Genomic DNA, 15,160 nt, shown 5'->3' on the forward strand with positions numbered 1-15,160 from the left:
GTTGGTTTTAATGTATTTTTATACTAGGAGTTTTAAAATGTTTTACAAAATTGATAAATTTTTATTCCAAAATTTAAAAAGAATAATCGTGAAAAATATTTTGAAGTCTGAAACAGAAGCAAACAACTGCCATTCTAAAATGGAAAAAACACATTCAACTGTTACTACAAAAGAGGAGTTTGGTTATGGTTCTAGTTGGCCTTCACACTCGGTCAAACAAGATGATGCGAATTTACAGCATTGAAGTACAAAACAATGAAGATACACAACACCATCATAAGTGCACCACTAACAACAAAATAAGAAAAACAAATTTTGCAATAATCCACAAAGCTAATACTGAGTTCAAGTCGCAGGTTTCCCTTCCCTCTTCAGTAATTCCTGATTAAAGTATATGTCAGAATTAATATTTTTTTATTATTTTTTACAAAAGCAATTGATACCGACTTTATAATACCTACCTGTTTGGTAGCGGCAATTGAGACACGCTGCCTTTCTTTTTTCTCACGTTGGCACTCTCCACACCAGCTTGAGAAATCTTTCTGATATTTCCTCAGCTCACGGAACACCGAACTATAATAAAATTTTGCATGCACTTTAAACAGTTGGCCAAAATAAAATAAAATTTTTTTGCACCAGTTCTCAACCTCATCATTCAATTTAAGGAATGTGCACCAACATGAACTGCAACAGTTACTCAATTAAGAAACCAGACAGCATCCTATGTCTTACACATTGAACCATGAAATTGTTCAAAATTGATAGTAACATCAAAGAAACCATGAAAATAACACCATTAAATACTAGATTAATTCATCTTATTTGACTTCCTTGACAAGTTTTGAACAACACAAGGACGACACAGCCTCAACTATTTCTGAACAAAACCTTTATTCATACTTTTGTCAGGAAATATGGAAAATAAGTCCTAGACAACTCCATTATAATTTTCTTTCCAACAAAAACAAGATAGAGAATTCAGGTGGTACAATGCCCCAAGGATTAAAATCAGTCATCCATTGATATTTTGTTACATTTCAACTCCATAAACAAGTCTAAATTTTAAATCTAGTCCAATAAATACATCAATATTCTAAATTCTTTGGCTTCCTCTAAGAATTCTTCTATACTGTTCATCATATTTCAGTATTAAATATTATATTAAGGTATTCAAATGCAAACCAATGAGTAAGTTTAATCAAGTGGTAATCTCTTTCCAACCTGCTACATTACAACCTGACCTAGTGTATTATGGGTTTGGTGTATTTATACTAAGAAGTGTAAGAAAAAGATACCTTCTGCACCACAAAAGTAAGTTGACCCGATGACCAGATGTTGTGGCTCTTGCACCATGCCTATGGCGCCCACGATGAAGAACTGCATGTCCAGGAACATGGAAATAATCCAAAATTTCCTATAAAGCACAATAAAGAGAACACATTAAATGGGCATTTTGTTACAATGACTAACAAATTAACACCAGAAAAGGTACCATGGCCTACATCTTTTCTTCAATGAACCAATATCTGCTAACCAATTTAAATACCATATGCCTACCCCATGTTGTCTAGGAAAATTACAAAATGAAAGGGACACCTGCAGCCATTTTGTTTAAATTATTTGTAATCTCATGTTCTCACTTACAAAAGAAAGTAGTCTGATATTGGATTCAAAGAAGCATAATAGGTTATCTTGATATTTCGCTTTAATAGAGAAGTAAAAATATATAGGGGAGGGGAGAGAGATGGTGCTGCATCAGAGATGGGGTGGTTCTCCTTGTTAACTTGCTACTACAAGGAACTTTTTATCAAACTGACACTAAACTTCATCCTAACACTTTGTAGTGCATGCAATTACAGCTAAATGGTTAAGCCAAAGGAAAGCTTCAGTTCCTGTGACTTAAAATGAACAGCATAAAGGAAGAATTAATCAGAAGGATTAGCATACATCGGACTGGGTTTCCGTGTTGACATGTTTATCACAACGAACACCTCGAAAGAACAAGTCTCCACCAGAAAATTGTTTACCCAAGCAAACATTTAAGGTGACTTCTGAATCATCCACGTGGAAACCTACAAACACAAAGCTACAGAAGTTTGTGAAGCTACAACTTTAACAAGAAGATTTTAAGCTACACAACTCTAAGAGTACTACCAATAGAAGAAAAGATAATACAAAGGTTTTATAAACAAGCAGATTAATGGAACAAGCATCAATGATTATAATTTTAACGTGCACCAAACTAAAAATACTTGCAAGAAAAGATAGCCAACATGCCAAAATTGTAGTAATCATGAGAAAAGAGTTAATGAGCATGAAATTTAAGAAAATAGATGATGCCATCATTTAATAAGGAAAGAAGTACCAAGCAATGCACAAAGCAAAGTCAGGAATTTCAGAAAATTAAATTGTGCAATACCTTCTGAACACTTAAATTCTAAAATCCAAAGAATCATCAGTTTTCATCTATCGTAGCTAACACTTTAATCTCCTAAGTGTAGTGGATGATAAATATCACAGCTTATATCACAAACTATAAACTTTCATCATTCAGAGAACTAATATAATGGATTTAATTAAAATGAAAAAAGAAAGAAGTTAGAACCTACCAAGCTCAACATCCCTGTCAATTCCATATTCAACAACAAAACCATGATGAGAATCCAGTGTAGATCCACCCACGTCAGAAAAGAAAACTGCAGAACATTTCCCATGATATTAAAAAAAAAAAAGGTCTAGGCTTTAACTCTAAATATATATATATATATATAGTAACATCCATTTACAATCTCAAGGCAGATGGAAAATTAAATACTTTTGGATATAGGTCGGATAAAGTCCTCCATCAACTTGTCAAGCATGGTCTCCAGACCAAAGTCATCTAAAACAGCACCAAATTTGTTCATTGTGTTTGGTCGCATGATTCTGAATTTTGTTTCATGGACCCATTTTTCGAAGTTTTCTACCTAAGCAATCAGAACCTGATAAGAAAAATATAAAAACTAAAAAAAAGAAAGTTAAAGTAAAAAATACCAAAGAGAAGAAGGCAATGATAATACCTCAGATAACAACAATTCACAGAAACAGGGCTGAAGCATTTCAAATGTAAAAACCCCTAGAGTAGGTTCAGCCATTATACTTCTAAAACTTTCCTCTTTATTCTCATTAATTGCTTTGAGAAATGAGGGGACAAAGAAGTTTGAGGCATGCATGGCATACAATTCCCTATGCAGAGGCTGCAAAATGTAGAGATCACTTAAGCAAAAAGTTGTTTATATATAAACCTTATGAAGATAATATACCAAATTACACTGTGCCAGACATAAATTAATTATTCCAGACCAGCTTGAGTAAAGTAATCCTAGTAAAATAGTAATTACACTTGGTACCTGATAGTGTGATATAATCTTTTGCCTGTATTCTCGATGCCTTTGAACCTGTTCAAAAAGTTTTTTTTTTTTTTTGGATCAAATGTTCAAAACAGTTTTAAAATAGTGAAAAAAAAGGTACATCTAAATAGAAAAGGAAAATTAAGAGAGATAGTTATCCACAGACCAGATAGCTAGCATAAATTAGTGGTTCAGAAAAAAGTCTCAATGTTCAGAAATGATATAAGCATAATGATATAGATTGAAACTTAAAATTGGTCCAATGACAATTAGGAAACACAAAAGCCCTTTACAGATCAATTAATACATCAATTCATCCCAATTCAAACATTAACAACACTCAGCAGGTGATAAATCCGCATTAAGACATTAAAATTCCCTTTTTGTTTTTCCGTTGTTCAAAGTATATGTTCTCCACTATTTCTCAATCAATCAATCAAAAATGGAGTTAAAAACAATAATACTTCTTAGCATTCCTTTAACTTAAAATTTGTCACAGACCAATCGTATTTAGTTTCCAGAGAAAACTTTTAAAAGAAAAAATATATTGCCTATATTTTATTATAAAAATTCACCTGATTAACGTAAATAATATCAAGAAATTACATTATCATTTCATAACAACATTCTTAAGCAAAGAAACATTCGAACAAGAAATTCAAACATAAACTAATAAAATGCAAAAATTAAGGCAATTAAAAAAGAAAAGAAGATTACGCGAGTGCGTTCGCCTTCAGGAGAGTAACGAAGGATAATATCGCGCATGTAATGGAGCTTGGAGTCCCGAGAGTGTGAGAGCATCGGAGGAGGCAAGTAACGTTCCAGGGAGCTGAACAGAAGCGGACTGAACTCCAACTGCAAACCCTCGTAACTCTCCGGCTTGTGCTCCGTGTTAGGGTTCAGCCGTAACCGGTGCGTAGTCGCCATGCTCGGCAACACCGCCACGCCGTTTCCGTTATGACCAGCACTTGGTGGCGTTGGTTGTTGGGTCTCTTTTCCAGACACATCTAAAGACATGATTTTTTATATCCTTATTTCAAGATTTGGGAGAAGGAGGAATCGGCTCGTTATCGAGCTCATAAACAGGCTCGTTCGGAAGCCCCTAAAAAACGAATTTTCTATCTGACCAAAAAGAAGAAAAAAAAAATCAAATCAAACACATTTACCCTACCAATATTTCCCAACCATTTCTATCAAAGAAACGAAAGAATGCAGTCACAATGAAGAAAAGACTAACAGTAGCCAAAGAAAAAAAAAATAAAAGGATAAAGGAAGCTGCTGAAAGCCTGAATTAACTTCTACAAGGGTCTGCTCAGAGTTAGGGTTTTAAGGAATTAAGTTGGCACCTGAATTGTGATAGGTATCCTACCCTTTATCCAAGAGTAAGTTAGAGGATATTTTAATAATTTTATTGTATTAAAAATAAAACAAAAAGTTTTCAAAAAATTTTAAATACACTTATAAAATATATTGATAAAAGTATTCTTCAATCTCATAATTATATATACCTAAAATTTAAAATATAAATTAATATTTTTAGTTATAACATTTTATCTTAACATTTTATATTTTCATTCATATGTTTAACACTTATCCTTTTTTTCATTCTCTTAATTTTTTCTTTTAAACTCAACTTAAAACCATCAAACAAACCTTTAAATTACAAGTTTTTTTATTATTTGATCTATTTAATGTAAGATTTAGTTGTTGTTGTTGATTTATTTGATAAATTTTTTAAAGTTTATAATTTAAGTTTACGAGATTTTTTTGGTAAAATTGAGTATTATGAAACCTTTAAAAAGTTACGAAAATCCATTTTCTTAAGTTTTATAAGACTTGTGGATGTGAATAATTGTAAGCCTTTCATAGCTTTTAGATATTCATTTTCATGAGCTTTGAAATGCTTACGGATATTTAAATCTGTAAGTCTTTTAAAGCTTACAAAAATTGAAGAATTTGAATATCCGTAAGCTTTTCAAAGCTTGTGAAAATCTATTTTCATAAGTACAAAGTTGAAATGAATTTTGTTTAAGTTATATGGGTTTATTGAAATGTTGCATTTTGTACTATGTCACAATAGATATGGCTTGAACGAGAGTTTGATGTGTTCAAACAAGAGGTAAGGGCATTAATAGAGGTGTTAGACGTATAACAGCAGATCCTAGTCTAAGTCAGGTGCGTCTTATTGCCTTTAAGAAGAGACATTAAATCCAAGAAGATGATAGCGAGTTGGTGAAAGACCATGCATGGGATGATATTCCATAAGTTCAACTTTTTACGAAGAACCTATCACCCACGAGCATTATGATAAAGGTGGAAATGACAATGCAAAGCAAGTTTCTTAACCTTTTCCTAGAACGTCCGATTGATATGTCTATCATTTAGAGTTTTGAATCTCATGTTGCATTGTAAATATGGAATGGCTAGTTAATCACTTAAATCATATACTATGATAGTATTAGTTTGTGTTTTTAAAGTGAATTAGTTGATTGTTGTTGTTAATATTGTTTATGTTGTTGCTGATCTTATTATTGTTATTGTTACATGAGCAAAATTCATTGAAATCGATTAATTATTGACTTAAATTACAATAATGGCAATTAGACGATGCACGTAAACATATATGAGCCAATGTAATCGAGTTAAGGTTGGATTTATGTATTGATTGTACCTATCGTTTGATGAATAATACGATAGTATTAGTTTTTGTTGAAAGATGATAACTTAAAACCAACACATTTCCTTTACCATTTAAAGAAATGCTATCATGTGAGATGATGTGTTCGCAATTCTACACATTTCAATCATCATGGCCATGATTTTAGTTAATTATTTGACGATTGACGAGGCAAACACACTATTGATCAGGTTCGTTAGAGTTTCTGCATTTGAAGAGCAACAAAGACTAATTGGGTTTGCTGACCTATTCTAAGGCTGCAGTGGCTATGGAATACTCTTAAAAATGTAATAGATACATCAGATGATCAGGTAATAGAGTATGCATTTAGGATTTTTTTACTCTATTTGCTAGGGTGTATATTGTTTCTTTATAAGAGCATGACAAAAGTATCGATAGCGTACTTAACCTTACTGAGCAACTTCAATGCCATTGGTAAATATGTTTAAGAGACAGCTTACCTGGCATATTTATACAAATAGAGCTCGATTGTTTTGTATGTTTTTGAGAATATTTTATTTAGTGGATTACAGAAGAATGTTGATGTATTAAGAGACATAGTTATCATAGCACATACTATATTGTTTAGGTTATTAATTGCAACAACTAATAGTAGTCAATCTAGATTGGTAGTACTACATCAAACATCAACTCCTGCACCATTTTTCAAGCGTTCAAACCACCTTTGCTCATTCAGTCTAGATCATCAGCATTGAGACATGCATTGACGAAGCTGCCCGTGCCTACTCCATCCCTAATTCCATTATCAACATATGCACTACCTAGGTTGCCTGTGCTTGCTTTGTCCCTCCCGTAGTAGCAACGACAACATTGACCTTGCTTGCAAGCTTTTTCCCATTACATTGATGATAATATTAGCCCTACTTGAGAGCTCCACACCTACTACATTGACAGCAGCACAACCTGTTCATCCATAGTGTGTATATATATATTTGATTTAAAAGGTCGAGGGAGAGAGAGCAAGGTATTAACACTATGGAGTAGGATAGTGATTTTGTAACTTTATTATTTTTACTTAATAAAGTATGTTTATAAAACATTTATTAGATTATGTTGTATTTATAAAACATCATTAGATAATATGTTTAATATAACACATCTATTAGATAACCTGTTCAATATAGCACATTCATTAGATTAACTGATCAATATAACATATCCCATTAGCTAATATGTTCAATATATATACAATATTAATATAAACTGTTAACATATAGATTAATTTACTAAACAAGTATTCTAAATAATCAATCAATATTTATTGTTTTTTAAATGACATCATCAGAATTTGTACTAAACAATAACTTGAAATCCTCAATGCGAGGTAATATGGAATCTTTCACCATCGAGCACAATTATATGAATCTTATGATAGTTACATGCAATTGGATGTATTAGTGAGATTGGTTTCATTAACATCTGCACAAAATAAAAATGATAAGTAATGTGATTATCAATAATATAAACGATAGGTATCAATTCTAATTACCATTACTTGCATAAAATGATAATTATTAACAAATCTAATCGCAATGACTCTGTGCTCCAATGACAAAAATGGTACAGATCTAATAGAGAAATATATTAGGTATTGTCTCAAACTGATGTGGACTAGCACAACGTTATATTGTCCATAATCAGGATAATTTCAAGCAATGTCATCTGAATGGAAGTCACACCAACAATTTCAAGCAATGGGAGATATTATCTATTTGTTTTATATATGTAATTGTTAGCTCAAAGATTTAGAATAAACTAAGAGGGGGGTGAATTAGTTTTAATGAAGTTTTCAAAAACAATATTCAATAAGCACAAATTTTGCTAAACAATTAAACATAATAATTGAAAGTAAATAAAAGATAGAGATAGAGATAGAGATAGAGATAATAACATCGCGATTTATAAAAGGTTCAGTCCTTTCTTAGGCACCTACGTCCTCTCCCTTAGCCTTTCGTGCCAAGAAGTTCAATCCACTATAAGTGTTGAAGATTACAACCAAGCTTCTCTAAGCTTTACAAACTCAACACAATATACTCTTAAGGGTTATCCTCCTCCTTAAGCTTATAAACTCATAAAACAGAAAAATAAAGTGTTTTGCAAACTCTAAGAACCTCACAAAGGTTGGGTGTTTGCTAAGTTGAAGTACACAAAGGTATAGACAAGAGAATGATGAATGAACAATAAAAATAGTTTGGATACAATAAATACAAAGATATAGACTTTGAAGCTCTAAAAACTCTTGATTATTTGAGAGAATAAAAATATTGCTTCTTAACTTTTGCTTTCTTGATTCTTCTATTTTCTTAGTGTGTTGGAGTGCCCCCTTTATAGATAAATTGATGAACTAACCGTTGGGAAAGTTTGGAGTGAAGAAATGCTCGTTGAAAGCATGAAAAAGTAGCCGTTGGAGCATTTTGGGCAAGAACCGATCGATCCCTTCCATGAGGGATCGATTGGTTCATGTTTTGAACCATTTTTCACTTGAAAATTGCCTAACCGATCGATCTCCTATGTGGGGGGATCGATCCCTTTTTGGAAATTCAGTCTTGGGGCATTCTGGTTGAAAACCAATCAATCTTTTCTAGAGGGGATCGATCCTATCCATGCTGGGTGGTAGTTTCATGTTTTGTACTCTACTCATTAATTTAATCATAACTTGAGTTATACAAATACAAATTACAAACCGTTTGAAGATTTAGAAACTATACTTAAAGGATCTTCTATCCATGTAAAGTACATCACCTAATTCACCGTGTAAGAATTATAGTGAATTTTCAAAGTTATCCATTGTGCAGTTTTTTTTACAACTACAGAGTGTCTAGTAAAAATTCAAAATCTTTTCTTAAAAAAATTGGATTTTAATTTTGTTTGATCCATTAGAAAGTAGACTCAAAGAGCTTTCCAACCATATAAAATTCAAATATTAAAACTTTGTGAATTAATACAGAAAAATAAAACAAATTCAATATTGGAAAATTGTGTTCTTGTAAAACAGCTTTCTTAAGTTAATCTATTTCTCAAAATCAATATTGTCAAAATTGTATTAAGTCCAAAATGAATAAGTTCACTTTAAAAACAACAATTGAACTTTCATTTAGCTTAAATAAATAATCTTTAAAGATAGATTTGGTTTGAGAAATATGAAAACAAAGAAAGGTTTGTTTAAGCTTTGAAAATCATATTATTTATTTAGTACCAAAATGTAAAACTTAAGAGCATGTACTAAATAAATCTTTTTCAAAAGCTTAATCAAGTTTATTTAGCTTTAATGTTTTGTCATTTCAAAATAAGGATCAATTCAAGGCCAACAGTAATTCATAATCATGACACTTATGAAGGTTTTAACAAATTTATATCAATAGGATGAGCCCAAAACAAGTCTCTCATACGATCACTTGACTTATTAGTTTCATGCCACTCCAAGTATTTACAATTGGTTAACTTCTTTATGAGTTGTTGTATTTGTTATCTACTAGCTTTATTAACATATATGTATTTTTTATGTTCATTGTATATTATCTTTATAGTGTTGACATTCTTTTCATTATGTTATTTTATAATCAATGGTATGTTTTTGGGTTTGACTATATCGTCTAACTATCAGCCACTATTCTTTTTTTTTTTCAATAATCGATTTGTAAATGAATGTGAAACCCGTAGAATACTTTCACGCCTCACTTATTATCCATTGCCAACTTAATCCTATGTAAATCAAATGGGCAAGAACACTTTTTTGTTCTCATTTTCTTACGTTGCATTTTTTTTACCTTACCCATATTCTTTTGCTACAAGTATTTTCCACTTCGTCAATCTTATTATAGGTTTCTTCGTTACACTTTTCAATGCAAAATTTTTAATCACAATTATAAAATCATTATCTTTTCTAACTTGCCTAGCCCGTGAAATCAAGACTTCTCTATTACAAAACACATGCACAACATATTTAATTTATTACATTTATACAAACTAACATTTTATGGCTTTATAACAAACTAACCTAAAAAATATAATCTTACCTCTTTTGTAGTAAATGAATCCATATAATTATATCTGATATCTAAATTTTTTGTTGATTGATTTCACTCTATTAGTGTAGTTCTCAAATTGATTTGCTTATTACAAGATATTAAAAAATTATAATAATACTATTAGAAAGTGAAAATAGGAACTAATTTTGCATTATTGGATATGCATATAAGAGACATTTTTTACTTTAACGCATATGCATATGATTTTTGGATATGTATATCCAAAATGAAATATTGTATTACCGTAAATGTAAATCCAATAACGCATAAATATTACTGGAAATGCATACTCAAAAATCATATTATATTTTTGGATATGCATTTACGATAACATAAGAAACGTACAAAATATACATATTCAGTAATGCAATATTTATTTAAGATATTTATTTTCATAAACATTAAATTTTCAATTTAAAATGAGTTTTAAACGAATTACTTCATCAAGTTGCATATCATCCCCTCCAATTTTGTTTCCCATTTGGCTATCTATTTTTACAAGATTTAATAATTGTTTAAAAGATTTATGATTTGTTTTAAAGATTTAGGGTTTTTGATATCAGGAAAAAAAAAAAAAGAAAAGAAGGAAAATAAAGGAGAAGACAAAAAAGAGAACAAACAAAATGTAAAAAAAGCATAATGGGTTAAAAATATATTTTACTAAAGGATATAAGGTTATTTCATGTTTTGGTATTTTTGGAACCAAATATTGAGTTATATAAAGTATATTTTGTCGTGTATATAAAATCTCCCAAATTTGTTTTTAGGTTTTTTATATTTTTGGGCCATGAATATGGGCTTTTCATTATCCAAGTTGCTTTGTTCAATGTGGAGGCCGAAACTTAGTCTACAATCTAAATCAATATTAAATGAGTTCTTGAAAAAAGATTACAAGTTTGATGATGCATATTCATTCATTTATACATTGTTAAATTATTTTTGTTATTAATAATTTTCTTTTATAGACAATCTGTAGATTTAATATAAGTCTAAGACCTATGGTCTGCTGTGACCTTGAACTAAAGAAACCTCCATCATCTTATTATTATAATTTTTTTTTTTTGTAAAAAAAGAAATACAAGTGAATTGTTTTGTGGTAGTATAGTTGCTATAAGCGGCACAGGTATCACTCCATTAGATTTTTATTATAAGGCCAAACTTTAATTAGATTCAAGACATGCCATTTAAAGCAATTGAGAGTTATCACCCAATTTTTTAATTGAAAATCAAGAGTCGATTATAAGTATTAATACCACAAGTTTGTTTTATGATTAAAAAGGATTAATAGCGAAGTCGCATCTAAAGTATGTCTTTTGCACCAACGTCATAAAATAAAGATAAATTTTATATGAAATTTTTTAAATTTACATTGTTCTTTCTTAAAAATAATTTAATAAATATTTTAATAAAAAATCTAAATCAATAGATTAATACAGTTCAATGTGAATATTAATAATATATAAAAAAATTATTAAAAAAATTATTTATGATTTAAATTTTTTATACTTATTTAATGATAAAAATTTTATCAGTATTTTTACTAAAAATATGCATATAAAAATATATCAAAATTTATTAAATTTTTTTAAATTTTATATACTTGATTTATGAAACGAGATCTTTTAATCTATCAACTTTAATTTTTTATTTTAATTTTTATTTAATGATTTCTAATAAAAATTTTTACGAATTTTACATAAAAACTTTAGCTAAATCTTTTCCTATATAGAGGCTGGATTGCTAATGTTTTTTGAAAGGATAATATTTATGATTATGAAGTTTAGAGCCTTATTATAAGACTTGTTCACGAGAAAATTGCCTAATTGGTTTTGCATTTTTCGAATTTGCTCTTCCGTCAGGCAACCTCCAAGTCTCCACTCATCGTATCAGCACTCGAAACACCATTAACAAGGACAAAAATTCTTGTTTGTTCCATGAAGCTCACAAGGTGACATGTATGGAGAACAAAATCAATCAAAACTTGTTAGCCGATTTTCTAGCAGATAAGTTGTACAAATTAAAATGATAAAAAAAAAACTTCAAATATCATTGATGTACTGAATTAAATAAGTAATTTTAATTTCTTAGTTAACATTTTGAACATATTTTTTTTATTAAAAGTTTCCATTAATAGGTCTCAATACGAGTTACCAAACACATTGCATAAATAAAATAATTATAAATTATAAATTTTCTATGATATTATCAACCTCAATTTTTTTTTTTTTGATTTACTTGATTTTGCTTTTACAAATTTTTTTCATCATAGAATCTCAAAATATTAACCCAATAATAAATTAAGCTCAAATGTTTCCCATTTTTGAATTCCATGATAGACAACATCTTTGATGAAAAGCTTTTCATTTGTCTTAAATTATCTTAAGCTTAACGCTTCGTCACTATTCGCTCCCCATATGCATTTTGCTTGCAAATGGCAAATGTAACACATTACTTGAGATTTTCAATATATATATGACAAACTTAGACCTCACAATTTAAACAATATGGACATGGTATTAAAAAAATATAAAAGTAATATGATTTAAAATTTTAACAGAAATCATATATAAGTTTAATAAAAAAAAACATATTCTGTATTTTTTGTATTGATATGAATTATAATACGTAATTTTTATATAAAACATAATATGAGTACATAAATTATCATTGATTTATACGTTATAAATACACAAATTACCAATTATACAAGTTCACAAATAATTCATTTGGCCTCTATCAATATCATATTAAGTGCAATCTTAAATTCCAAATCTCGTAATTCTTTAAACAATAAAAACTTGTAATTATGTTAGACAACCATAAGATCTCTCTGAAATGAAGTTTTGATCTTCATATGTTAAAGCAAAACTAGTATGATTTAAAATTTTAACAAAAATCTTATATAAATTAAAAAAAATGAAAAAATATATTTTATATTTTTTATGTTAACATTAATTATGATATATAATTTTGTGTAAAATATGATTCAAATACATAAATTATAATTAATTTACTCGAAATAAATATATAAATTATCAAATATTCCATTACATAAATTAATGAGACTAATCAAACTGCATTGTAACACTTGAATTTCAAAGTTAAGTCAACGAACATAGTAGATTTAGAATTGTATATGTAAATTTACAATTCAGATTACAACAAACTCAAGTTCCCTTGCCAGCAAAAACGTTGGACTCCATATCATGCCCAGGCTTGAAGGAGCAGATTCAACCATAACCCAAACTGCACATGTGCCCATTTCAACCAGACAGACAGGCCAGCCATCCCAGGAATCTGGTTTGAGATTCAGACAAGAGAACAGACAAAGATCATGTGCCCATTTCAACATCTCCCGATATATCTTAGTATCAAACACCATACAAGTGTAAGCAATAGTGCAACACCTCGCCCTCCTACAAGTCCAGCAAGAACAATCACAAACAGAATCAGATACCCTGATTTCCCTTTTCTGACATTTTCCACCTTGTCTTTAACTATTCCCATTTCTGATTCCACCCATAAAAGTTCCTCGAATTCTTTGCAACTTTCTTCTTCTCTTTGTGATTCATCTTCTCCATTATCATCATCGTCAGCCAGCTCTTCTGGCTTTTCCTCTTCAATCTCGTCCATTTTATGTATATCTACTCCCCATTGATTCTTGTTATTGCTCTTCCCCTGCTTCTTTCCATGGCGCAACTTCTTTGGAACAAATTTCTTGATAAAATTTCTATTAATTCTGGCACTCCGACTACGCTCACTCTTACCTGTCAAGATTTCCCTTCTTGTCTCCATCTCCGAACTTTCACACCCCTTACCAACACCAACGCAATCGAATTTCGATTCCGCAATCTGAATTTCCTCGACGCAATCATCTTCCAATTCAATCAACCCACAAGAATCAGTTCCATGTTGTAGCTTTGTATTGCAGTGAGGGGCAGGGAATGATTGGGGAGGCGATGAGGGTGGATTGGTGGGAGCTGTTTGGCTCTGGGGACTAGATCTTCTTTTGGGGGATTTTCTCAAGCGATCACGGTTCTTGACGAAGAGATCGACGAGGGACGTTGGGAACCCAGTCTGCACCACAAGGGATCTGCCGCGTTTGGGGGATTGACGGAGGTCGGAAACCAGCCGGGAGATACGAGTTATTTTGGCTTTCTTCCATGGAAAAGGCATGGTAAAAAAAAAAACAAACTGGGTTTTTATTCTTTTTTTGGTCTTTCTTGTGGTTCTTGTGTTGCTTGTTTGGTTAAAGGGAAAGTGGATTGAATTAAAAATAAAATTGGCTGAGGAAGAAATGCAAATGAGCATATCACATGATGCCTGTATTAAAACCCAGAAAAACAAGAAAGTAGTAGACGCGTGAAGGAGATGGCTTGGTTTCAGACAAAAGTGGGGGGAAGTTGTTATGGTTTTTTTCTCTCTTTGTCCGTCAATTTTTATTTTATTTTTTTGGATTATTTTCTTAAATCTAATATTTGGTATTTGTTTCCTAAAAGCAAGAGGAAATTCTAGTATTTTTAGTTGTTGTAGGAGTATTAGTTTTAAAAATGATTTATCTTTAGTAAATTTGATCCTTTCAGTTGTTTGCACTCCTCTTATTAAGATTACTTTTTCAATCCTTTTTATTTTTCTTCGTCTTTTATTTACTTTATAGATCACTATTTTATAAGTAATGAAGCTTTTTAATTTAGTAAATCGATTTATATAATTGATACATATTTATTTAATAATCATGTTAATTTATTAATTTTTTTAATTATTGCCTAATGTATATATAATAAGCCGGCAATTCTTGGTGAAATTTTAAAATTTTACTTTTAATATATATCATAATTTTTTGTCTTTAAATACCAAAATTTTTTTTGTCTTTATATACCAAAAAAATCGTAATTTTTTTAATCTTTAAATAACAAAAAAATCATAATTTTATCTTTAAATATCAAAAAATTGTTTTTGAATACCAATTTTATTTCAATTGCAAAGTCCATCCCATAATTAATAACATAATGCGTGTTTTTGAGATTATATCACGTATAATAATT

The 15,160-nt window shown here is 30.1% G+C and overlaps 2 protein-coding genes across 7 annotated transcripts; both read right to left on the reverse strand.

Moving 5' to 3' along the window:
• Positions 1-140: 140 nt before the first annotated feature.
• Positions 141-4,773, reverse strand: LOC111278861 (2-oxoglutarate and iron-dependent oxygenase domain-containing protein CP2-like). Of its 6 annotated transcripts, none has more exons than XM_022865551.2 (10): positions 4,736-4,773; positions 4,107-4,511; positions 3,390-3,437; positions 3,060-3,236; positions 2,816-2,966; positions 2,610-2,696; positions 1,948-2,072; positions 1,296-1,414; positions 462-573; positions 141-381 (listed from the first exon to the last, which is right to left on the reverse strand). In XM_022865551.2, the coding sequence occupies exons 2-10, from the start codon at positions 4,404-4,406 to the stop codon at positions 346-348; spliced, it is 1,155 nt and encodes a 384-aa protein (XP_022721286.2). In that variant the 5' UTR covers positions 4,407-4,511; positions 4,736-4,773; the 3' UTR covers positions 141-345. The 6 variants fall into 6 exon arrangements, with proteins under 6 accessions (XP_022721286.2, XP_089620584.1, XP_022721287.2 ...); XM_089764458.1 differs by having other exon boundaries at positions 462-684; positions 4,736-4,753; XM_022865552.2 differs by lacking the exon at positions 4,736-4,773 and adding an exon at positions 4,627-4,733.
• An 8,402-nt stretch (positions 4,774-13,175) lies between these two features.
• On the reverse strand, positions 13,176-14,643 carry LOC149516947 (uncharacterized). The gene has a single exon (XM_089764460.1). It carries the CDS (start codon positions 14,424-14,426, stop codon positions 13,461-13,463), a length of 966 nt encoding a protein of 321 aa, XP_089620586.1. The 5' UTR covers positions 14,427-14,643; the 3' UTR covers positions 13,176-13,460.
• Positions 14,644-15,160: the final 517 nt, after the last annotated feature.

Source organism: Durio zibethinus, chromosome 8 (assembly GCF_047325235.1).
Source record: "Durio zibethinus cultivar Kanyao isolate XHJ-2024 chromosome 8, ASM4732523v1, whole genome shotgun sequence".
Lineage (NCBI taxonomy): Eukaryota > Viridiplantae > Streptophyta > Magnoliopsida > Malvales > Malvaceae > Durio > Durio zibethinus.